Raw genomic sequence first — 25,361 nt, 5'->3', positions numbered from 1 at the left:
GCCAGATGAGAGGACAGCAGGAGGAGCTCCGGTGAAGAGGGCAGCGGAGGTCAGGCTGTCTGAGGTGTCTTGGCACACACTCCTCCGCTGTATGCCCGGACTGAGTAATGAACTGTCTTGTATTCTACCCAAACACTAAATACACTTTATTGTTTGAGCGTGGCAGCTGTTGTTTGATCCCAGCTCTGGTTCCCCTTGTTGTATTTAACATTGCAAACATTGAAGCGATGAAGGAAGCTGATGTTCAGTCCTCAAACATTTTCAAGTTTCATCGTTTTTCTTATTACGTGATCCACTGATTCAAATCACATTGGCTTTCCTTTCAGTTTCATTAATTGCCCCTGATTTTTCCAACACATTAAGCTAATTACTTTTTAAAATGCTTAGTCATATTAAGTCAATTGAAAAGAAAACAGTGGAATTTAAAACAATTTGCTATCATTTTTGATGTTATCAGGATTCTTTTTGATTGGGTTTCGAGTATTTAACAAAAAGCACGTCTTATAAACTGAAGAGATTCACTTTTAAGAGGCCCAACTGTGCTTTAGGGGGTTTTCCCTTTCCTGTTGTGTGTGCTATAGGTTTACAAAGGCTACAATCTCTGCCAGACATGTAGTGAAACGCCTCAGTTGCTTTTATTGGCCAGCACTCCCAACACATTGTGCGTGATAGGCTAAGGGGCATATCTAAGTGGTTGACCAATCACAACAGAGCCACCCAGCTAACCAATCAGAACAGACTGGGCTCTGGTTTCAGACAGAGGGTGTAAAGAGGTGGTGCAGCACAGGCAGTATGAGAAACATAAAGAGCTTTTTGAACATTAAAGCATGGAGACATGTCCCAGGAGAGACACAGAATACAGATATGAACCTGAAAATGGGATTCATATTTCCCCTCTAAAAGATGTTCAAAAGTTTAAATTATAAACAGACACCATTTGGTTGCATTATAAGGATTAACATATCATATATATATATGTTTTTGGAGATTGACCCATTCTGCCACTCTGTGTAATACTTAACCACTGAAGTGCGTCTTTTATACATTTTCAGTTCAAATTAAAATGTTAATGTAACTTGTGATTATACACTATACACGCGTTTCCCTTTAGCCCCGCTGATCCCAAGTCAAAATCGATGTTCAGGAACTTGAGAACTCCATGTAACCAGAAAAAGAAATCCACTTAGAGGCTTTTATATTTAATAAAGTCCCCTGCAGCCAGATGGTCCCTGTCAGCCGGCTCTGTGAAGCACGGAGAGCTGCAGAGGAGATTCAAGTTTGCAAAGATCTCCGAGGTTCAGAGAAGACACGGATCACTGTACCCATGGAGTGGTTGCAGAGACCACCCCCCCCCCTCGGTGTCAGTAGGATGTTTCTCAATAACTCGCAGTGACCCGTTGATGGACATCTCTGAGCCTCTCGGCGCTGGCATGAGCTCCCTGCTGTAATTGCCTGTTGCTGGCTGTCTCTGTAAAGTTTGCTTTTCATTATGCTGATGTATTCATCACAGCCCATATTGTTGACCTTATCAATCAGAGTTTAATTTCCTACAGAGCTCTTTTTAATTACAACTGTTTCTCTTCCCCCCCCCCCCCCCCCCGAGGGGGCCCGTTCAGATTGCGGTTTTCCCGGCCTGTTAGGAGGTTTAAACCCACCGGCACAGTGATGGTGGCGTGGCGCTGCCCGGTCAGAGATTAATCAGCTGTTATAGCGCCTCTGCCACCCTCGGAGCCTCAAGTCAAATCCGCAACTGTCGGCTTAATTGGCAGTGATGGTGGCGGCAGATAGTCCCGCTGACCGGCAGCCAGCAGTAAAGGGCAGCCGAGCTTCAGCGTTCACCTCTCCGCTGTCACACACTCTGATTATATCATTATTAATAACTGCTCCCCTCAGACCCTGTAATTAAATTGATTTAAAGACACGAAAACAATCCTCAGGCCTCTAACTCCACTCATTTGTGAAAAGAGGAAATTACAAGGAGGTTATTATAAAAACAATTTATTCATTTAGCCGCTATTTACCAAAAACAAGGTGTGTAATACAGCTGGAAGCAGAACAAGGTGGAAAAAAGCTTTTCATTTAACTAAAAGAAGGTTGAAACCACATTAGGGGGCATGTTTGACAACAGACACGCACCTCTACATTTGTTTTGTGCGTTTAGTTTAAGATCTGTTTTGTTTGTTTTAGAATAAATTGTTATATAGTTTATAATTATTTTCTATGTGCTATTTATTATTATTATTGTTGTTGTTATTATATAGCTAAATTAATATCATTATTATCATTTATTTGTATAATTATTTTTAATGTTATTATTTTTATTTAGTTTTATTATTATTGTTGTTTTTATTAATAATTTGAACTTAGAACAATAAAGACAGAAAGAAATATAAATATCCGTTTACACTCTTTTTCGAGGAATATGTTAAATAAAATGATTTTGTCCGGTCTCCTCCCCGCTGCCTTTCCTCTGGGTGACACGGTGGCGAAAGGTCATGGTATTTGAATCCTGGCTCAGGTTTGAATAAGCGTACAAAACAATCTCGCTGGAGCGTTTCTTTAATCCGATCGTTAACATCTGAAACAGTAAATGTTGTCTTTGATTGCCGTTCAGTCCTGAAGATGTCAAACGCTCTTGCATCTCAGCTTGTCATGTTCAGGCAAATAGCCTCGAGTTTCACAAGACGTTGGCAATTCGACCTCTCTCCGTTCACAAAGCGAGGTTACTGCATGCCATTTACCGAGTGCTTTTAGTAGCCATTGAAGGTGTTTGCCTTTAAAAATTGGGGTCACCTGGAGATCAGCTCAGGCTTTTTTCTTTTCTGCTTTACTGTGTATGTGTGTGTGCGTGTGTGTGTTTGCAGATTTTTTTTAAGCACACATCCTATTAGAGGCTGTCAGAAGGCTGGAGGCTGAGTTGTTGAGCAGCGCACGGTTCAATCAAAATGCCAAACGGCCACTTTTACACATTGGTGTGTGTTGTTAGCACACTAAAGTTTGAAGACTTTGCAAAGAGAGCAACCCCGTAGATGTGCTTCTCTCTGAATCATACCACGCTGAGAGAAATGATGCAAAATCATTTGGCTGTGGGGGGTGTCACGTTACCTTCTTGTTGATCAGGGGATTATTAGTTTTTGTTCAAGTTGCCATAGAGGAGTATGTCGCTTACCACTTTGGCTCACTTTAAACCAGCCCCTACATCCTCTCCCTCCCCAATGATACTCTGCTAGCAAATGTGCATCGAGGGTCGGCCACATGAAGCGCTGTTCCAGACCAACCAGTGATGAGTGGAAGCTATTATAACCCCAACAGGAAGTTATCAAACCTCCAACAGGAAGTTATTAAACCCCAAACAGGAAGTTATCAAACCCCCAAAAGGAAGTTATTCAAACCCCCAACAGGAAGTTATCAAACCCTCCAACAGGAAGTTATTAAACCCCCAACAGGAAGCTATCAAACCCCCAACAGGAAGTGTTTCAAACCCCCAACAGGAAGTTATCAAACCCCAAACAGGAAGTTATCAAACCCCCAAAAGGAAGTTATTCAAACCCCCAAAAGGAAGTTATTTAAACCCCCAACAGGAAGTTATCAAACCCCCAACAGGAAGCTATCAAACCCCCAAACAGGTACAGTGGGGCAAAAAAGTATTTAGTCAGCCACCAATTGTGCAAGTTCTCCCATTTAAAAAGATGAGAGAGGCCTGTAATTTTTATCATAGGTATACCTCAACTATGAGAGACAAAATGAGAAAAGAAAATTCAGGAAATCACATTGTCTGATTTTTAAAGAATTAATTGGTAAATTCCTCGGTAAAATAAGTATTTGGTCACCTACAAACAAGCAAGATTTCTGGCTCTCACAGACCTGTAACTTCTTCTTTAAGAGGCTCCTCTGTCCTCCACTCGTTACCTGTATTAATGGCACCTTTTTGAACTCGTTATCATTATAAAAAGACACCTGTCCACAACCTCAAACAGTCATACTCCAAACTCCACTATGGCCAAGACCAAAGAGCTGTCAAAGGAGACCAGAGACTAAATTGTAGACCTGCACCAGGCCGGGAAAACTGAATCTGCAATAGGTAAGCAGCTTGGTGTGAAGAAATCAACTGTGGGAGCAATTATTAGAAAATGGAAGACATACAAGACCACTGCTAATCTCCCTCGATCTGGAGCTCCACGCAACATCTCACCCCGTGGGGTCAAAATGATCACAAGAACGGTGAGCAAAAATCTCAGAACCACACGGGGGGACCTAGTGAATGACCTGCAGAGAGCTGGGACCAAAGTAACAGAGGCTACCATCAGTAACACACTACGCCGCCAGGGACTTAAATCCTGCAGTTCCAGACGTGTCCCCCTGCTTAAGCCAGTACAAGTCCAGGCCCGTCTGAAGTTTGCTAGAGGGCATTTGGATGATCCAGAAGAGGATTGGGAGAATGTCATATGGTCAGAGGAAACCAAAATAGAACTTTTTGATAAAAACTCAACTCGTCGTGTTTGGAGGAGAAAGAATGCAGAGTTGCATCCAAAGAACACCATACCTACTGTGAAGCATGGGGGTGGAAACATCATGCTTTGGGGCTGTTTTTCTGCAAAGGGACCAGGACGACTGATCCGTGTAAAGGAAAGAATGAATGGGGCCATGTATCGTGAGATTTTGAGTGAAAACCTCCTTCCATCAGCAAGGGCACTGAAGATGAAGCGTGGCTGGGTCTTTCAGCATGACACTAATCCCAAACACACCGCCAGGGCAACGAAGGAGTGGCTTCGTAAGAAGCATTTCAAGGTCCTGGAGTGGCCTAGCCAGTCTCCAGATCTCAACCCCATAGAAAATCTTTGGAGGGAGTTGAAAGTCCGTGTTGCCCAGCGACAGCCCCAAAACATCACTGCTTTAGAGGAGATCTGCATGGAGGAATGGGCCAAAATACCAGCAACAGTGTGTGAAAACCTTGTGAAGACTTACAGAAAACGTTTGACCTCTGTCATTGCCAACAAAGGGTATATAACAAAGTATTGAGATGAACTTTTGTTATTGACCAAATACTTATTTTCCACAATCATTTGAAAATTAATTCATTAAAAATCCTACAATGTGATTTTCTGGATTTTTTTTCCTCATTCTGTCTCTCATAGTTGAGGTATACCTATGATAAAAATTACAGGCCTCTCTCATCTTTTTAAATGGGAGAACTTGCACAATTGGTGGCTGACTAAATACTTTTTTGCCCCACTGTATTTATCAAACCCCCAACAGGTATTTATCAAACCCCCAACAGGAAGTTATTAAACACCCAACAGGAAGTTATCAAACCCCAAACAGGAAGTTATCAAACCTCCAACAGGAAGTGTTTCAACCCTCCAACAGGAAGCTATCAAACCCCCAAACAGGTACTTATTAAACCCCCAACAGTAAGCTATCAAACCCCCAACAGGAAGCTATCAAACCCCCAACAGGAAGTTATTCAAACCCCCAACAGGAAGCTATCAAACCTTCCAACAGGAAGCTATCAAACCCCCAAACAGGTATTTATCAAACCCCCAACAGGAAGTTATTAAACCTTCAACAGGAAGTTATCAAACCCCCAAAAGGATGTTATTCAAACCCCCAACACGAAGCTATCAAACCTTCCAACAGGAAGCTATCAAACCCCCAAACAGGTATTTATCAAACCCCCAACAGGAAGTTATCAAACCTTCTAACAGGAAGCTATCAAACCCCCAAAAGGAAGTTATTCAAACCCCCAAAAGGAAGTTATTCAAACCCCCAAAAGGAAGTTATTCAAACCCCCAAAAGGAAGTTATTCAAACCCCAACAGAAAGCTATCAAACCTTCCAACAGGAAGCTATCAAACCCCCAAAAGGAAGCTATCAAACCCCCAAAAGGAAGTTATTCAAACCCCCAAACAGGAAGTTATTCAAACCCCCAACAGGAAGTTATCAAACCCCCAACAGGAAGTTATTAAACCCACAATCGGTATTTGTCACTGCCCGATCCGTTTCCCCCCGGCTGCACATGCGCGTAATGACGTACGCGGAAACTCAACGTTTTCCTGCCCGATTTGTACCACGCATGTTTACATTTTACGGTACTTGACGGCAGCCAGTTAGTTTACCTAACCGGAAACAGCTGGTAGTTCACAGAAACTGTCTGTAGAGTTTATTGCGTGATATTGGCGATCGGAAACCGTTTGTTATTTTTGCGCATGTGCAGCCGGGGGGGAACGGATCGGGCACTGACAGTATTTATCAAACCCTGCAACAGGAAGTTATCAAACCCTCCGACAGGAAGTGATAAACTAGCTATACCCTCCACCTGAAGAAAGGAGCCTCATTCAGCTGAGAGTGAGACAGCCGCCCAGGTTCACTCCTGAAGGGGGAGGGTTTAGAGGTCGGTTTGGAAGTGGCCTTAGTGTCGAGGCATTAGCACTGGCAGCCGTCGGTTCCATCACGAATGCAATGTTTCCTCTGGGAATATCAGCAACTGATGGTGTGGCTTGTTCGTTCCTCCACCCCTCTTGCCTCCCCCTCCACCCCTCTTCCACCTCTGGTAACCTGCATTATTTGAAAGAAGTGTACCCATCCATTCTCCGTTAATGGCTCGGGGGGGGGCATGTTTCAAACTGTCAATACATGGACCCCAATTCTATTAAGACAGCCTTGTATTTCTCACCAGTGATCTGATGAGCTGCAGATGTAGGGTGGGTGGGGTGGGGGGGGGGTTGAAATGTAGGTTGCACCCCCATCAAGACACTGGAGGTGGACGCTCCTTTTAATGCCCTCATCAGTCCTGGTGAAAAACCATTCGATCCCACACACACACGGAGGCGGCAGCGAGGCTTTGAGACACCATTAACCCGCCGATAGGCCTGTCTGACTGACGGAGGGATGCAGTCCATCTTCTGTAGTGGTGATATCACAGGTCACCAGCGTGGGATCATCAGTGGGATGCTCTGTTGTCTGTCACTCTCGCTGTATGTGTGCGTTGTCTCTCTTATAGCGGAAAGACTGTTCCATTGTTGCAGCTGTATCACTTTGTGCTCTTAGAATGAACCTTTTGATGTGATTTGAGAACGATCACATTTTAAAATAAGTTTCCTTGGTTATTGATGTTATCGGGGTTATTTTGGACATTTTTTTAGGGACCAACTGAGGATATTGGGTTCAAAAGATTTGGTTTAGCAGGCAGAAAAACACACCATTTATTTTGCATTGTGGGAATTAAAAGGATATGTTTTTGGAGCATAGTTCAACTCATAACCTCTGGATGTTGGGTTCAAGTTGCATTTTTATTGTATGAAATCTTTCCAGCCTGAAACTAGCCTTGGTTTATTATCTATAAAATAGAACCAAATAAATCCTAGTTAGTACTCATGCTATACCACATTTATGTCCTTCAAACAATGAAAATCAGCTACATTATATAAATATTCACAAACCAAATATTTCATTTAGATTTTTCCTAGATATGAATTATGCAACCACAGTCTTTATAGTTACGTATATTTTTTACATGCATTTTCATTTCATTTCGAAAAAATATTAAATAATAAATGACACTTCATTGTTAAATGTGATCTATTGATCAGCTTATACGCCTTTATTGAATATGCTATCTGTATTGTTAGGAACTGAGACAAAGACAATTTCTGTAATGCTGGGGTTTTGTCCCCGGTCAATTCTACCCAGAGACTACCAAAGGGTCCAAAATGTTAACCTGTTACAAAGATTAATGCAATACTTTATTGCTGGAGTACACTTTAACATTCATAAGGCTGTATAGATCAAGGTGATCCACACATTAATTGGACACATGTATAAATGTGCAGTAAAAAAAGACCCTTCATACTGAATCCAAATCAATATTGTGTCAGGTTCTGTTGTCTCCAACTGGCTTTGTGTGTTGTGTATCCAATAGAGAAAGCCTCCTTCTTCACTGCTGAATCATTGCAGCCCCTTCTCTTACCTGAGTCTAAGAATAAAACATGTTTTGGCAATCCTGATAACATTTAGATCAGTGCGACGCTGCTCAGCAGTCACACTGAGCGACACACACTGCAACATGAAGGATTTAAAGGTCAATGTGGCTCCTGAGCTGTGAGGAGGATTTGATATAAATCTTAGGACACGTCTCTTTTGTTCTCCAGACTGCTCATTAGCTGTCGCGCTGGGTGCTCAAATCTTGTTATATCCTGTATTACACATTTACCGGGGTCGTGCTCTTTTCCCGAGTCCGAGGAAAGTGTATTTCATCCGCCTTCACTTTCTATTGTTCTTCTTTTGCCCTTCCTTTCCTGCTGAAAAACAAGCATGATTGCGTGGACATGTTGCTGTATAATTCCAGAGCATGAGATGATACCAGTGTGCTGATTACCCTCTACATGCATCCCGCTCTGCAGAATCTATAGTTTGGCGTTTATAGTTGAAATCCAGCGTTATTTCACCCCTCACGGTTGTCCCAAACTCATGCATATTTATTACATCCTAATAAACCACCGTGTCCCCATCCGTGGGCCTCTGTAAATGATCTCTTCTGACCCGTGAGCTATGCTTTCTGCGCTGACGCTCATGAATATACATCCATGTAACGTTAGCATGTAATGTCCAGCAGTGGCTCAGTCAGTAGGGGCTTGGACTGGGAATCGTAGGGTTGCCGGTTCAAGTCCCCAAACAGACTTGAAATATGGAAGTGGACTGCTACTTGGAGAGGTCCCAGTTCACCTAGGCCCTGCTGTGGTGCCCTTGAGCAAGGCACCGGACACCTCCAATCCCCACTCCCCATTGCTCCCCGGGCGCTGCACAATAGCTGCCCACTGCCCACTGCTCCTAGTACTAGGATGGGTTAAATGCAGAGGACCAATTTCACTGTGTGTGCTCTGCTGTGTGCATGTATGTGACTAAAAGAGGGTTTCATCCTCCGATTCTATCTATCCATGTAATGTTAGCATGTTTTCCTAAAGGTCTCCTAGTCAACCAAGTATTATCATTTATTATTATCATCCTGCAAGAGTTACGATATGTAGAGTATATTATTATACGTATATGCTTTAGCCCCACCATTGAACAACACAAATAGGGGAATGTTTCATGGTAAAAATCATCGTATTTATTGAAGCAAGTGTTCCCACATTTCGTTTTAACCCAGGGGGTTTCTATTCTTCATTGACAGCCTTCCACCTTTCCCCAGGGATTAACAGGAAACAGGAACTGCATTCAAGTCAGACTTTACACTTTTTGAGTTGTTTTGATGAGCAGTTCTTGAGAGAATGTGAAAGCTGCAAGTGTTGTTGTGTACTGAAATGATAGAATATGATATCTGCTAACATTATTCAGTTTGGGTTGTTTGGAAAGTATAAATGTTAGCTCTGCCAAGCAGCTTTTACTGACATTCAGTGCATGATTGAGGTGTTCTACAATGGTTTCTTGATTAGCACTTGAAAAGAGTCCACTTTACTTTTGCTGAATGGAAGCTAGTTGTTCCATATGCACTTCATTCCCCATTATAAACCAGAGGATGTGTTCTCTTTAATGCATAGCTTTCAGAGGAACACAAATGAAAGCCTTGCTTTGTCTCATTTTCAGCCCGGCGACTTGATTCTGACCATAAAGCAGACAAAATATCATTTCCAGCTTTTTTTTGGCAAAGCTAAGCAGCACTAAGACCTACTTCAGGGTTCCAGTTGTTCTCCGCCTCCTCCTCCTTCCTCTTCTTCTTCTTTTTAGGATGGTAAACAAATAGCAAGTGGGTCGGCGCAGTGCCGCACACAGCCCAGGGGGCCGTTACTCAATTACGGTCCTTAATCAGGCCCCTCAGCTCGTGAACTTTGTTTTGACTTGGCCTTGGATACTGTTTTTCTGCTGGCAGCTCGGCGGTGGTCATTGATCAAGCATGGCACTGAGCTCGTAGGGAATGTTTGGAGGGAGTAAAAGGAACAAAAGGGAGAGAAGAAGAGGGTGTGAGGGGAGGGGGGGATTATCCAAATGAGAATGTGTTGCAGAAACCAACGCTGCTGGAGAAGTTGTGCCAAGAACAGTATGAGAAGGGCATGTTTGTTTCTGCAGTGTGTATCCAACGTAAAGATGAATGTTTGAAAGGTTTCTCTGGTGAAATTCAATTAGATTAGATGTGTACTTATTTGAGTTTTCACATTAACTTGCATTACTTTTTGCCTTTGTAACCCTTTCATTGTACATTTCCCCAGTGTGGGACAAATAAAGCACTTCTGATGCGGATTAGATTACATTGGATATACTTTGTCAGTCCCAAATTGGGATATTGGTTTGTGACAGCAGCGTGTCAGAAAGGCGTTGCACAAAAAAATAGGTCAAAGAACAGAAAAATAGAATAAAAGAGTGAATATATGGAGCCTTATATAAAGAGTCCACATTTTAAAACATACAGAATAAGTTAGACCAATCTAGTACGACTCCAATGGAGGTGTTTAAGGCAGGGGGGAGTGTGTGGGAGAGAAACTCAGGGATTTTAGCCTTTGCAGGCCATTTACATGCACTAAAACCCAAGAAAAGCATAGTAGGACGCCTTTAAGACTCACAATTCCTCTGAGTATTCCCCTGATATCTCACCCTTTCCTTCCTGTCTCCACAGTGAATAAACACAAGCCGTGGATTGAGACGTCGTACCATGGGGTGATCACCGAGAACACTGACGTCGTTCTGCTCGATCCTCCGCTGGTGGCCCTGGACAAAGACGCTCCCGTCCCCTACGCAGGTACGGTACATTTCAAATGACTGTCAACTGGAGTGTGATCATCGCTCAGGGGTGGAGGCGGGCTGACTCGGACCGAATAGAGGCAGTGAACGATGACGCAGGTGCTAATCCGCAGGGGGAAGCACAGCTGCAGGGTCCACTTACACTAAGGATATAAGGCTGTCATGTGAGATCACTCTGAAGGGGTTTAAATTGGCTTCATGTACGATAACTGCTGCATCAGAGCCTTGTTTTCTTACAGCGTTAACCCTGCTCTTTGCTGCAACCATTTAATCCAATAAATCCCTGTGAGCGCACATCACCTACAGGACTCATATTTATTTAAAGTGGCCTAAATAAGCCCCTCTGTGGGTGAGGACACTGCAGGATTAGATTTTTCCCACTGTGTGACCATTCCAGCTCCTGTAAAGGGTGCCAGCTCTTGTGGGAGGACGTTAGCTGCCGGCTGTTGGCAAGAACAGCCGAAATATCTCCCGCCAGGATGCTAATGTGGCCAAGGCCTTAGCATGTGGGCTGCTGCTGCTGCTGCTGTTGCTGCACCTGGGGCGTTTGCCCACTCACCAAGGCCCTTGAGCTGTGGCTGGATGGATGGATGGAGTGTTTGTGTGTGTGAATGCTTACTAAAACAGTTTCCCATTGTTTGCTACAGCGTGTGCATGTGTGGCATGGCCTGAGGGGACTCGCTGTAATGGCCACCCTACAGGGAGAAAGAGAGAAAATGACGAGACAGTAGGGAGGGTAGCTGGCTGTCCTCTGGCTCTGCGTAGACTGACAGCGACACACGCACACACACACGCACATACACACACACACACAGCGGGTATTCCTGGATTTTTCTAGGTGAGGGTACTGAGAGAGATTTCTCACTAAATGATTAATGAACATTAGCATCACCACTCTGTCTCGCTGTCGTCCGGCTATATCTATCGGTTGTCATTTCTCTCCGGTTTCCTCTCAACATCACTTCCCACATATTTTCTTATTTGTGTCTCACCTCCCTCCCTGTGCAAGCTGTGTGTAAGCTACCCGAACAAACCCACAGACAAACCCACACACACTGCAGCAGTCAACCTCTCTACCTCTTGAAGCAGCCATGTCCAGCCAGGCAGACACAGTTCAGAGACAGTTATCCACTAACTCCAACTTCTCCCAACAAATCCACCATGGCGGAGTGACAAGGCCAGTGCACAGGTCCCGGTCAGGCCTCATTAGTTTGGCCAGCCAGGTTTTAATTACTTTACATTCAAGACACAGAAAGTCAATGTATGGCATTCATTACCATGTAATCCTGCTTAATACTTTTACTCCACTACATTTGGGAAGCCAGTATTGTATGTTTTGCTCCACTAAATGTATCTCACAGCTTAAGCTATTTTACAAATTCAGATTACTAGCTATAATAACATATAAATTGACTTGTTTTTTTTACATATATCATAGATTAAAATGTCTAAAGTAGTTCAAATGATTACTTTCCCAGCTCTTAAAGACATGAATGCATCAATGATCATCAGCTAATATGCTTAAGTGTTCTTACTTTTGTCGGTTTAAGTATATTTTAATGCTAATACTTTTGTATTTTATTTAAGTAGGATTTTGTTTTGAGCTTTATCTGTTGTTGTAGTATTTTTACAATTAAGTATATCTCTTTATTCCACTTGAAGGGGCCCTGATATGCTAATTTCAGGGTTCAAATGTGTACCTTGTGCCTCTTGACATGCCTTATGTTCAAAAAGTGCTTACCGAGTGATGTCATTATATCACAGAAGTAAACAAAGCAGTCCAATGGAGGTGTTTCAGGGAGGAGGGGAGTTTGTGGGATTGAAACTCCTCCCTGAATTTTGGGATTTTAGCATTTGCAGACCATTTACATGCACCAAAATCTATAAAATCACACTACAGGAAAGGGAAAACCCCCAAAAGTAAAATAGAGCCCCTTTAATTAAATATGAATGATACGGTGGAAATAATCAAGCACAGAATAAACTGTCTCCATGCTACATCACTCCAAACCTGTTCAGTAATCCTCTCGGACTGCTGAGCGGGGTGCAACACTCACCGCTCTGAAAAAACAGGAAAAGTGACACTCCTCTTCCTGAACGCTGGCTAACACTGACATCAGCCATCACTGCGGCTACAAGCTTCAAAATCACACAGACAGCGTGTCAGGAAGAGTGAGACGCACCAGTATAACCCTTAGAAAAACAAAGGAAATAAAACAGGAAGTTGATACAAACAGATGAAGGCTTCATAACAACATCAAGGAAGCAGTCTTTGACGAACATCCGAGGCTTTCTGCTCTCACAAAGCCTATTTTTTATTCATGTGTGTGAATAAAACTCCTCTGGAACATATGCTCGCGTCACAACATATGTTTTTACGAGTTGACAAGTGCCAACACAAGCTCAGTCAGCCGTCAACTGGGTTTTTTCTAATCCAGTGACAGCTATTCCTGGAGTGGTGTATATTGTCACTGGGCAGAAAAGTGAAGCGTATTAAAGTGATGCTTGGAGTTAGTAAATCCTAGGTCTTAAATTGGTTAAAGACAGCCCTGTTGAGAAGGATAGAGGGCAACGCTGCAAACATTTGAGTACTTTGTTACAACGAGTTAGTTAAACATGTAGGGCAACTGTTTCTGCATGTCAACAAACCTGGTAAAGTGTATTCAGTCCATGGGTATTGTTTTAAATGTTGTAAATGGATGGCGTTCATCCATGCCCTTAAAAGTGTTAGTTGAAACTGTGACAACCTCTCATCATTTAGGAAACCAACAATCTTAAGGTCTCCTTGAGTGCTTTCAATCTGACTTAAAGTTTGGATGTTTGAAGCGGTGATCAACCTTTTATTCTTCGGACATATTCGCGCAACATTCGGGGTATGAACTAGGTGTTTCGAGCCTTCCCCTTCCTGTATTTTTTGCATAAAGGCCACACTTTTTTTGAGACTCCTTTGAATCTCTTCCCGTCCAATACTAAGTTAGACTTGCCTGTAGCATACGGTACAGTATATAGGCTTTCTATAAGAGCTTTTTATAAATGGCTCCATCCCTTATTTGTCAGGTCTGTCACAATGCAAATAACACATGTTTAAGAAGCTAGTCCCTTCAGGTATGGAATAGCTGCATCCGGTGTAATATAAGTGATACCGGATCAGAGGCACAGGCTACGGGTTATTACATTGAGTGGCTTTCATAGGAGAATTCTTCCAGTGTACTGAGTGGGCTTCAGAAGAGCCCGCTTAACAAAAGGTTAATGGACAAAGTTGTGTTGAGCGCCATTATTTGACACCTGGTTGTCGCTCACTCCTGAATCCTGAAAGGACAACCACTCTTACTGTATATTCAAGTGTCCATCCTTAGTTTTCCCCGGGCCCCGGAGCCTATAAGCCCAGCTCCTGACGTTATCAGCTTACTGTTATTACAAAAAGGTGATTACTAGCAAAATTACAGAGTTGGAATACATTTTATAATAAAGAACGATAGATTAGGAAGCACATGCATATACATTACAACACTTTACAAGTCGAAACACTAACGTTTCCTCCTTCATGATGTCTGTTTACTGTAGGCCGAACCTATAATGAATCTGGAAACTGAACCAAAAGAAGGGGAATTTACGAGGTGAATAACGAGGTAAAAATCATTTTATATTGTGATAGATATTTTACAGGCTGTTACTAATGGCAAGACCTCATCTATCTACATTTAAAATCACTCTACATAATTTAAAGCCTTTATGTGATCTCTAATGTGTCAGTTTGTCTTGTCTCAGACTCTGAATAGTGGAGGATTTAGACGTCTTGTTTCCACCTGCAATCATTCTCGGCAAATGAGAAGTCAGACTGACAGCAGGACCCCGCCTGTTCCTGCTGTCTCATCTGATGCCTGAGCAAACAACGTCTCTGAATGCTAATTTCACTGCATTAGCAAACTGTACCTCTTTCTGCATTACTGCAAAATCAATTATCTCTGACCTTGGCTTTCTTCAGAGAGTCCGGCAGCTTGCCATTACTCAGAGAAACAGCGGGTGATATCGTGGCGTCGCTCACTGCCATAAAGAGAGGTAAAATATATGAGTAAACATAAAGTCTGGCTAATCTGCTGTGATTAATTACTCTCCGACTGTCTGTGTGGAACAGATCTCAAGCTAATTATGAAAAGTTTCTCATTAGCACGGTAGCAGTGAGCATGGTGGAAACACAGCGATGTGTTGATTAAAGACGGAGGAATGACAAGGATTTGATTGAAAGGTAAGATGTGTGGCTCACAGATGGGATACATGTGTGGATGTCAGATAAGTCATGAGTAGCGAGGATAAAGGTTAGGGCTACAGCCAATGTCTAGTTTTCAAAGGGGACTATTTTGCTAATTTTAAGGTTCATATTTGTATTTGTTCCTCATGTCTCTGTTCTTTAATATTCAAAAAGCTCTTTATGTTTCTCATACTGCCTGTGCTGCAGCGCCTCTTTTCACCCTCTGTCTGAAACCAGAGCCCAGTCTGCTCTGATTGGTTAGCTGCCTGGCTCTGTTGTGATTGGTCAACTGCTTAGAGATGTCCCGCCCCTTAGCTCACCATGTACAATGAGTTTGAGCGCTAGCCAATAGCAGCGAGGGTGTAACATTGTGATGTCATTCTGTCGCAGAAGTAAACAAAGGAGGGGTATACCTCCGAGTAACACAGGGATTTTAGCCTCTGCAAACCATTTACATGCACTAAAACCTATATAATACACTACAGGAAAGGGAAACCCCCCAAAAGCAAACTATGGCCCCTTTAAAGCCACTCTGTTATCCTGTCAAAATCCTGGACTTTAAATATGTTGCTCAAAACTCTGATTAACACATTCCAGAGGGAAGTGCTTTTTGCAGAGGGATCAGCCATCAGACAACACAACATTTCCACTAAAAGTCTGACAGATGCTTTTAATCACTCTGGCCAAGCTTTCCTCCCACTGCCGCTCAGCTCCTCCTCTCCCTTTTAGTCTTTCTGCTTGTGTGTTGACCCAGAACAAGCCCTCAGTTTCTTCTTCCTTCACACTCAGATCATTTCCACCTGTCAGATTTCATCCAGTCCCAGTGCATTCTGGGATGTAAGTGGCGCCCTTTACCCTCCCTGAGACTGAATGCTTTCCGCAACAGCTGCGTAATTTCCTCAGAGATGACAGACAAGAGTCTCTGTTTTTGATTTCTGAACGAACTGGACAAAGTTTCTCTGAGACTCAAGTAGCAAAGTTTTATCGTTAAACTGAAGCTCCGTTTTTTTCCAGTTACACTGTTATTCATGCAGACTTAAGAGCTGAAAAGGCAGCATAATGACTATCTTGCTGCTGGCCTTTAGAGTGCCTCAGACTTTGGCTGCAAGACAATGGAGCCATCATTCTGCCATTGTTCACATACTCATTTATTAATGAAGTACTGAAATGCAATCTGCTTCCTCACTGAACCACACAGATGAGGGAAATAGTCTTTGTAATGAGATATTTTTTTCTAGGCTTTTAGCTTTTTCTGTCATTTGATGAGTTGCCGAACTGGCAGAAGGAGGAAGGGCAAGCGGGGTTAACGGCGCAACTCAATCCTTTGTTCTTTTGTAAAAGACGCGGAGAAAAAGACAATTTTTAAGGTTCTTTTGAAAGCTATTTACCAGAATGTCCAGTCAACCTTATCCTGGTCTGACAAGAGCAGCGTAGATGCTCGAGAGACGAGGTTGCTCTTCATTTGTGAGGTTTCTGTTGTCTCTGAAATTCTGTTTTCAAGAAGATATTGTGGTTTTGTTGACACTCCAAACAGAGAATAGCCCTCTCATTTAAGAGTTCTCCATTTAAAAACGTTGGAAATGTTTCATAACTTGATAAGAACAATCAGGAAGGGGGTCATTTATCATTTCTTGCTTCATCTAAGAAAACTGTACAGACATTGAGTGCTAGAAAAATGTTCAAATGTTTTGAATTGATGAGGCAAATAGTTTTTGTTATTATATTAATTGCAAACAGAACTATCTTAACATTTACTGACAACTGCTAATGTAGTTTAGAGGGAAAAAGAGCAAACTGATTGAACTGAGAGTATCATACTGAAAATCCTGTTGACAGCCTCCGTTCATCCCTTTGGTGGCTAAAGTTACGTTAGCTAATGCTACTTAGCTAACTTTCACTAACGTTAGCTAGCTTACATTTAGCTATAGTTTCCCAGCTTGACAAACAACCTGCTGCTCAGCGATGAATGTCTGCAGATACTGAGGAAATAATATATTTGCTTAAAAGTATAACTGAGTGATTCTGATCATAATTTACAGTTAGCTTTAGCATTAGCTGCTTGTCAATACTTTGCTGTTTACTTAGTAGGCTAGAAAATGATGCTAGGTTTCTTATTGTCTAACTTATCACTGTGTTCGTCTGTACTTTCTATATTTACCGATATATTTATATCAAATCAGTAGCATTTCTCTCTCCATAAAACATCTTTTGAATCAGCTCACATTCAAAATGCTAATTCCATATACAGCCATTTGTAGTTTTGCTTTAGCATGACGATAACACTTAATATTAGAATCATGCTAACAGCATTTAGCCTAGCCTTGATGTTATGGAAGACAAGGGACATTCTATAATTAAATTAGCAGTCTCTCAATGCTGTAGCTCAGACACTTTATTTGTGCCGAATAATCCATCCAAGAAATGTGATGCAGAAATATGCACAGAACTTAGTTGTTGAAACTGATGACTAAGTGTGAGCTGTGCATTTGTGTTTACGTGCACACAATATATGTTTTCCACCGGTGTATTTGAGGACGATTAGCATTCAAGCCTTGAGCCCTCCAATTAAAGTGTCAACAAGCTGTCGCTCCTCCTGGGAGACGAGCGTACAAACGAGTGAACTAAAACTCTGCTTGGAGCTGTGGCAGCACGACGGAGAGAGGGATGTTGTTTCAAAGACTTCCCACTGAAGTTCAACTCTTGAAACAGCACTCTGGAGAGCAATCCATGTTTAAGCAGTTTGTCAATATCACATTCATCACTTGCCAGTACACCGCTGCGCTTCAAAGCCTTCAACGCTGCTTTTGATATACAACTTAAATTTCCGAGGTTCATCTTGTCTACCCTTGAATACTCGTGAATACTCATGTCTTTTCATTGCATCTCTGATCCGGCGCCCAGTCCTATTTCCAAATCATCCCACCTGACTTCCAGCCCCTCTTTCAGTCGGTTCTTCGAGCAGCACCTCCTTTCCTCTTTGAAATCTGACAGCTTTCTTTCCTGCTTTAATCCCCACCAACTCCTTTTCCTCCCGGCCGCCGCCATCCCATCTCCTAGTGTTTTATCTGCTTCCTCTCTTTGGTGCCGGAGAGACCCAGCGGACGCACAAGCTTTGGACACAACGCTGTGTGTGTGTGTGTGTGTGTGTGTGTGTGTGTGTGTGTGTGTGTGTGTGTGTGTGTGTGTGTGTGTGTGTGTGTGTGTGTGTGTGTGTGTGTGTGTGTGTGTGTGTGTGTGTGTGTGTGTGTGTGTGTGTGTGTGTGTGTGTGTGTGTGTGTGTGTGTGTGTGTGTGTGTGTGTGTGCGCAAACAGGAGATTTGGTTTGATGATGCAATGCTGAGGAATATAGGACACACTGCTCTCTAAACATGTTCTGGAAAACCTTAGTCAGCTCTGTTTCGACCCGCGGTGGAATGTGACTAAACACAGTTCAGTCAGACAACTCACGTGTTTCATTGATATGTTTATTAGAAACGGTATATAGTTTGAGTTTGGCATCTGAGCTCGGGCCTCATCACTCCACATATTAACATAGAACATGGAGTGGTGATTAGATAACTATCCCCCGAGCCTACAGATGGATTCAAGATTCAAGAAGCTTTATTTATCCCGAGGGAAATTGAGGAAATCTAGTCTAAAGTACATTTCTCTGACTGCTGACATTTTCTGATAATTAGAAATATTGATTCACTGTGTTTGTGTATTTTGAACAAAGACTAATATAGGATGATCTTTAAGTATGATTAATTCCTAGAGGAAACCATACAATTGTATATGAAGTAGATAATTAGCACCGCCTTTGACAATTACAGAACTGAAGGGCATACTCTTGCCATAGTAATATGAACCCAGGAACAACATTGTAAAACACTGACGGGGAACATTTAATGATCATTATCCGGTTCATATTAATATTCAGTGTCTCTCCTGGGACATGTCTCCATGCTTTAATGTTCAGAAAGCTTCTTATTTTTCTCATACTGCCTGTGCTGCAGCACCTCTTTTCACCCTCTGTCTGAAACCAGAGCCCAGTCTGCTCTGATTGGTTAGCTGGCCGGCTCTGTTGTGATTGGACCACCACTTATAGATGTCCCGTCCCTTAGACTATATCACGTACAATGGGTTGGAGAGCTAGCCAATAGAAGCATGACTGAGTGATGTCATTATGTCCCAGAGGTCAACAGAGGAATCCAAATACAGGGATTTTAGCGTTTGTAGACCATTTACATGCATAACAACCTCTAAAACACACTACAGGAAAGAGAAAACCCCATTTAAAGGAAGGTTTTAACTGCAGGACATACTAGTAGAGGAATATATTGCAGCGGTTACTGATGTAAACACACTCATGCTTTAGTTTTTTGAAGGAATGTGAAAAGCTCAAACCTTGAACACAGCAGCACAGTGACTTTCCACTCCTCTCTGATTTACCTTGGTACTAACTTAATCTTCTTTCAACGGCTTGATTTTTATTAAAAAGGATAACATTTTCACACAAGGGCAAGAAAGTGTCTGTCATACTGCATAAAAAAAAATCAATGAACTGCCGTTATTAAACAACACCCAGGAGAGCATGGAGAAATGAACGTGGGATTCAAAGGACAATCTCCTTCTGGTAAAAGCAGAGCAGACAGCTAGAGCTTTAAGTGTAATCCCCCAACCTCAAGACTGTCCTTCTGCTGTATTTCAGAGGTTACATCATCCACCAAATGTCTGGTAGTTTTAATCACCTGACGCTCCCTCCTCCTCTATTCTTCCACGTTGAATGGATGCCATAAAATGTTCAAATTAAGACGAGGGATTTGGAGATTTAAGTATTTCCCTGATGTATTTTCTCTCCGAGACGCGTTCAGTCAGAAACCCATTTTAGCCTCATCAGGCGGCTCGGCCTCCTCCGCTCGGGTGTTTAATCTTCTTTCTCTTTGCACGTCATCATAACTAATATAATTTCCACATGTTCACTCGCATGTAAATCAAAGACTCAATTAACTGAGAGGAAACAAGGGCGGGAGAGTGGGAGGAAGAATGATGAAAACACTTAAGAAATGAGGATAAATTGCAAGATATCTGAAGACTTTTCCCGGTGACACTCCGCCATTACTGGTTGAGATTATGTCTTGTTCTCCTTAAAATGGGACTTTATATTGATTGCAGGGGTGGGTGGTATGTGTGAGGTGGGATGTTCCTCTCTGTGTTATAATGAAATACATGACACCTGGTCTTTTGGCAAACATGGACGTTTTAAATAAACAAAGATTGTAGGAAAATATGACAGCAGAAGATCAAGGATAATGGATAGCCTCGGATGACTGGAGATGACAGATAATATCCAGGAGGCTGCGCATCAAGGTTATCTACCTGAGAGGAGAATACATTAAACACAGTACGTTTATATTGCATGAGCTGGGTTTGTTTTTGCCCCCGGTCTCTCTCTCTCTCTCTCTCTCTCTCTCTCTCTCTCTCTCTCTCTCTCTCACTCACTCACTCACTCACTCACTCACTCACTCACTCACTCACTCACTCACTCACTCACTCACTCACTCACTCACTCACTCACTCACTCACTCACTCACACACACACACACTCACACACGATTAGGGGAACATGAAGAAGAAGAATGAAAAAAATAGCGGGACATTTTTAAAAGTCAAAATTTAGGAAAACATTTCAGAACAATTTAAAATTTAAAAAAATCTGATTTTTTAGGAAAGTGATCATTTTGAAGAAATAGTCAGAAATTCCAAATTGGAAACATTTGGAAAAAATATCAGAAGTTTGAAAGGAAAATCAAATGGTGTGAATTTTAAAAAGAAAAGGATTAGGGCCACATGGAGAAGGACTTAGAATGATGAGAACAAAGTGGGACATTTTTGAAATTTGAAAATAATGCAGATTTTTTTTGGAAAAAGATAATTCAGAAAAAATAATCTGACATTTTTTAAAGACGTCATTTACAAAAATTCTGAATCTGAATTTTGAAATAAAAATAAACACCAACCTAGATTTGTAACTCACTAGAGGAAAGGGACATTTCCAAAAAGCATAGAAATGATTCTTAAATGAGCCACATGAGTAATATCACTTTTGGACCTTAAAAGTATATTCTGATGCTACATACTACATACTACATACTACATACGTGTACTTTTACTAAAGTACAATTTTAAATGCAAGGCTTGTACTTGTAACATTATAGAGAGTATTTTTACAATTTATGATTATTTCTTACACCTCTGCACACACACACACACACACACACACACACACACACACATGAGCTGCACTATGCACAGTAATCTGCTTTAAGATGTGTGTGTGTGTGTGTGTGTGTGTGTAGCACTACCCACATTTTATACCTGTACCGCAGCCTGACCTTGGGAACAATTTATCGTTTAGCAAACTTTATCAGGATTTGTTCCTTTCTCTTTCTATTGATCTTTCCTTTTCCTCGACTTTCAATTCCTTCTCTACACGCTTTCATCACTCAAATACATCCAATCAAACGCTCACTTATCTGGTCAGTCACTCTGTTCCTCCAAAATGATTCTATACCACGGACACACGCTTCTTTGCTCCCGCACACACACACACACACACTCATTGAAGCTCTACACAGCACTTATTCCCCGGCGCTCCTGTGTTCGTGATTCCTCCTGGCAGTCCATTTCATTTTGCCTCTCTCCATCTTTCTCATATCACTCTAGAAAAATCGAAAGGCAAGTCGGCAAGGACGTGTGATGGGAGGAAGAGAGATTTCCCTACTGGGACTGTCTTTGGACCTCTGCTTCACACACACACACACACACACACACACACACACACACACACACACACACACACACACACACACACACACACACACACACGTTAATCCTGAAGAATTACAATATCTTGCTATGGTGGGCTGACTTCAGTCATGCATGTGCGCTCCCAATCCTTCAAAACAAAACCATTACTTTTGGAGAGATTAGATTCTGCTTAACAGTTTTGAGCGCATAACAAAATATAGTTATCTGACAGAATGGGAACAGGAGCCTCCAGGGGGGAAAACTGCTGACTGCTGACTCCCCCCCCCCCCCTCTCTGTCGCAGTTTTAAAAGGTACAAACAGGATGAGTCGCATGAGCACTGAGGGGTCTGCTCGAGATGGGAGTAATTGGGTATAGAGATGTGTGAGGGAATGAAAATGAAAAGACAGAGTGTTGTTTTTGTTTGTTTTTATCGTACCTCTCCCCGATTGGTATAGATAGTCTTGTAAGTGGCATGTCGCGGTGAGACGCTTGCAAAAATTACTGAAAATTAAGTGTACAAGATTGGCCACCAAAATCCAATCTGCTCCCAGCCTCAGTCATTTTGTAAAGTTGACGATGCCTGGGAACTTGTGACAGTCCAATTAAGGACATTTGCATATCGGGAGGCTTAAATTATTGTCATCCGCTGGAGCATAAAATAGGGGTGCAACTCGGGAGGAGGGAGGACGCAGCTTCCGTTAGCCTACATGCATTATTGTTGTACATATTTCTTATACTCGTTCAGTTTTTGCAATTTCTCTTCTCTCTTCCTTCCTCGCTCAGTCCGTCTTTGTCATCCCCTGCTTCCAGTGGCTTCCTTTTTATGCAAACGTTTCTCTATTTAGCAGATTTTATCTTCTAGGAAAATGGGCCGTATGGCTTGGGGAGGGGAGCTGTAAAACGCTCCATTACCAAGAATAAAAGTGTGTGTTTTCAGCTTCAGACAGTGAACTTCTAGGAACGAGAGGTATAAAATTCCCCTTTTTGTTCATCGCAGACTTTTTCCCATCATTGCCTGAGGCGGGAGATGGGTTTGGCCTCGTGTCACGAAGGCACCACCATCAGTAGTAAAGGTATGTTCGATTAGAAACAGAAGAAAGAAAGGACTGCAGGCCACAAGAGGCATTTACTTTGTTCATCATCAGCATGCACTTGCTTTTTAAACGCTTATGTGTGTTTCGGTGCCCAGCTGCAGGTATTCAACACATTTCACCAATCCTCTACCTGTGTGAATAGCTCAAATGTGGCTGACCTCAGTGATCAAATTAAACATCATTTTCATTTATTTATGACTTTGTTTATGGACAACGACTAAATGGCACGCACATGAAGTTTTAAATTCCCTGCATGCCATTCTGCATAATGCTGATATGTTTTTAGATTCCTGAAGAGAGAGAAATGCTAATGAGATGTTAAAGATCACGCTGAAGCAGTTTCAGAGGACACTCAGCTTCTGTTGCACACAGATGCCTAACCACTGTCTCCTCTTCACTGCAAGTTATATATGTCCTCAGTGACTCATGCCCTGCTGAAGTTTGCTGCATCAAAGGTGAAGTAGAGTGCAGGGCAATGAGACCGCACAGCAGTCGCCTTCAGGGTGCAATGATATTATCAGTTTTCTACTTCATCACAAGCCCATTATTTGATCAGCCATGTACAAAGGCGACTTTTGTCCTCTTGACATATGGTTTTTCTGTGTTCTTGGGGAAATTGGATTGGAAAGTGAGCATACCAGTAAAAACCATTAACCACAATGTCGCTATCCTAAATTCGGCATCATCCACTCCCATTTTCGATAATTATCATTGTCACATTTCTTTCAGTTGTCCGACAGTCTGGTTGACACATTTTAAGTTTGAAAACACCTTGTTCTGTAAATAATTGAGAGATAAATGTGTTAAAACTTGTATTGTTTCTTGACAGCTAACCCTAAAACAGATCTACTTAATTCCTCTTAAATCCTGAAGTCATTTCCTTTGGAGCTTTCTCTAAGAGTCTCCTCAGGTCTTGCATCAGATCTGGTGTGTCTTTGAGCGTTGAGTTCTGGAAAAATGCATCAGTTTGTTGCAGTGCATTTTGCAATTACACTGCATCTTCCGTCTCACACAGTTAGGGTTAGGGTTAGGCTTTAATGGATGTGTAAAAGAGGTGCACAATATGGGGCTTGTTTAGCGACTCGGACTTAACTTAGGAAGCAATAATTGGTCACATAATTGTGTTTTCATGTGACCTTTATTTTCACTTGGCAGCTTCCTGGAAAGCACATTCACTTTGAAGTATTATAGGTCTACAAAAACAGGCTGTGTGTATTACTTGGTGACCTCTTGCTCTGGATACGGTGCCCTTAATGTCGCGCTGCGCGGAAATTAAGGTCGTGGAGGTCAGGGTGGTGGATGGGCATGAAGCACATCAAACCATGATCCTAACCTAACCTTTTAAGGCTGATTGATGTTATTTACTCATATAACATCTTTCCATTTCTGCCCAACCAATCATATAATGCACAAAAAGCAAGAAGAAAAGTCAGAAATCAACATGAAAGTCTGAATCCTCGTTTGTTTCGGGCTTTTTTTTTAGTGTTGGTACGCAAAGGTGTTTCATTTTGAGGATGCAGTTTATTATTCCTTCCTTTGACTGGCAGGGTGACATTTCACATCACATCGTACAAAGGGTTTATTGAAGAAGCTAAGATGTGTGTTCAAGACGTATTACAGTCAGGTTGCTGGGTCAGTACCTCAATAAAACAACCTTCCTATTAATAGAGATATATGCTGTAGAACGACAGACAGTTTCTCTGCTTTCAATTTGCATCCAATCTGTGATCGGAACAATAAAAACAGGCTCCCTTTGACAGCTTGAAAAAAGTACAGTAGCGCTTCAGTATAAAAACTGCTGAGTCATCCAGAGTGTCTCTCCTTTAGTGTGGCATGCTGCCAACATGACGGTCAGTCTGGAGACCCACGGCGTTATTAACCCCGTTGTCACTCTTGTCTGTCACTGTAAGACGACACGGCCGCTAACGTTAGTACAGCTGGGTCAGGTCCTCGCTGATGTCTGCAGCTCAAAGGGTCCCGGAGTTAAAAAGCCCGACCTGACACCGGGGATGATGATGTAGAGCACCTTTAGTTTTTACTGCAGACTCTTTCTGAGCGTCTGCCAGAACAACAGGCATTAACATATGAAAGATAGGCACTCACTTAAAGATGTATGGAGTGGGGTTAGAGGAGGAGGTAGAGCAAGCCAGATGCCCAATATAAGATGAAGCCATGTTTCATTTACTTAATGCAGTATCCACCTTGATGCCCCGGCGGCTGGCACGAAACAAGATGCTGTCTGTCCTTGTGTATCATCCTTTTGCACTGCCTTTCAGATTTGCCATTCAAAATAGGTATTAAAGTGTCCCTATTATGCTTTTTGGGGCCCTTTCCTGTAGTGTGTTGTAGGTATCGTGCATGTTAATGGTGTGCAAAGGCTAAAATCCCCATTTAAAAAAATATATTGCGACATAGTGACATCATTGGACGCGCTTCTATTGACTAACACATTGTAGGTGATAGACTTAGGGGCGGGACATGTGTTAGTGGTTGACCA

The 25,361-nt window shown here is 42.2% G+C and overlaps 1 protein-coding gene across 1 annotated transcript in view; it reads left to right on the top strand.

Moving 5' to 3' along the window:
• LOC134880335 (calsyntenin-2-like) overlaps positions 1-25,361 on the top strand; it is a 260,050-nt gene that overhangs the window by 96,756 nt on the left and 137,933 nt on the right. The window contains exon 2 of the mRNA XM_063907247.1: positions 10,606-10,728. Within this exon, the coding sequence (XP_063763317.1) occupies positions 10,606-10,728 (123 nt within the window). The remainder of the gene's footprint in view (positions 1-10,605; positions 10,729-25,361) is intronic.

This window comes from Eleginops maclovinus, chromosome 18 (genome assembly GCF_036324505.1).
Source record: "Eleginops maclovinus isolate JMC-PN-2008 ecotype Puerto Natales chromosome 18, JC_Emac_rtc_rv5, whole genome shotgun sequence".
NCBI classification, from domain to species: Eukaryota; Metazoa; Chordata; class Actinopteri; order Perciformes; family Eleginopidae; genus Eleginops; species Eleginops maclovinus.
The sequence above is the reverse complement of the archived record's forward strand: the minus strand, read 5'-3'. Positions and strand labels throughout refer to the sequence as shown.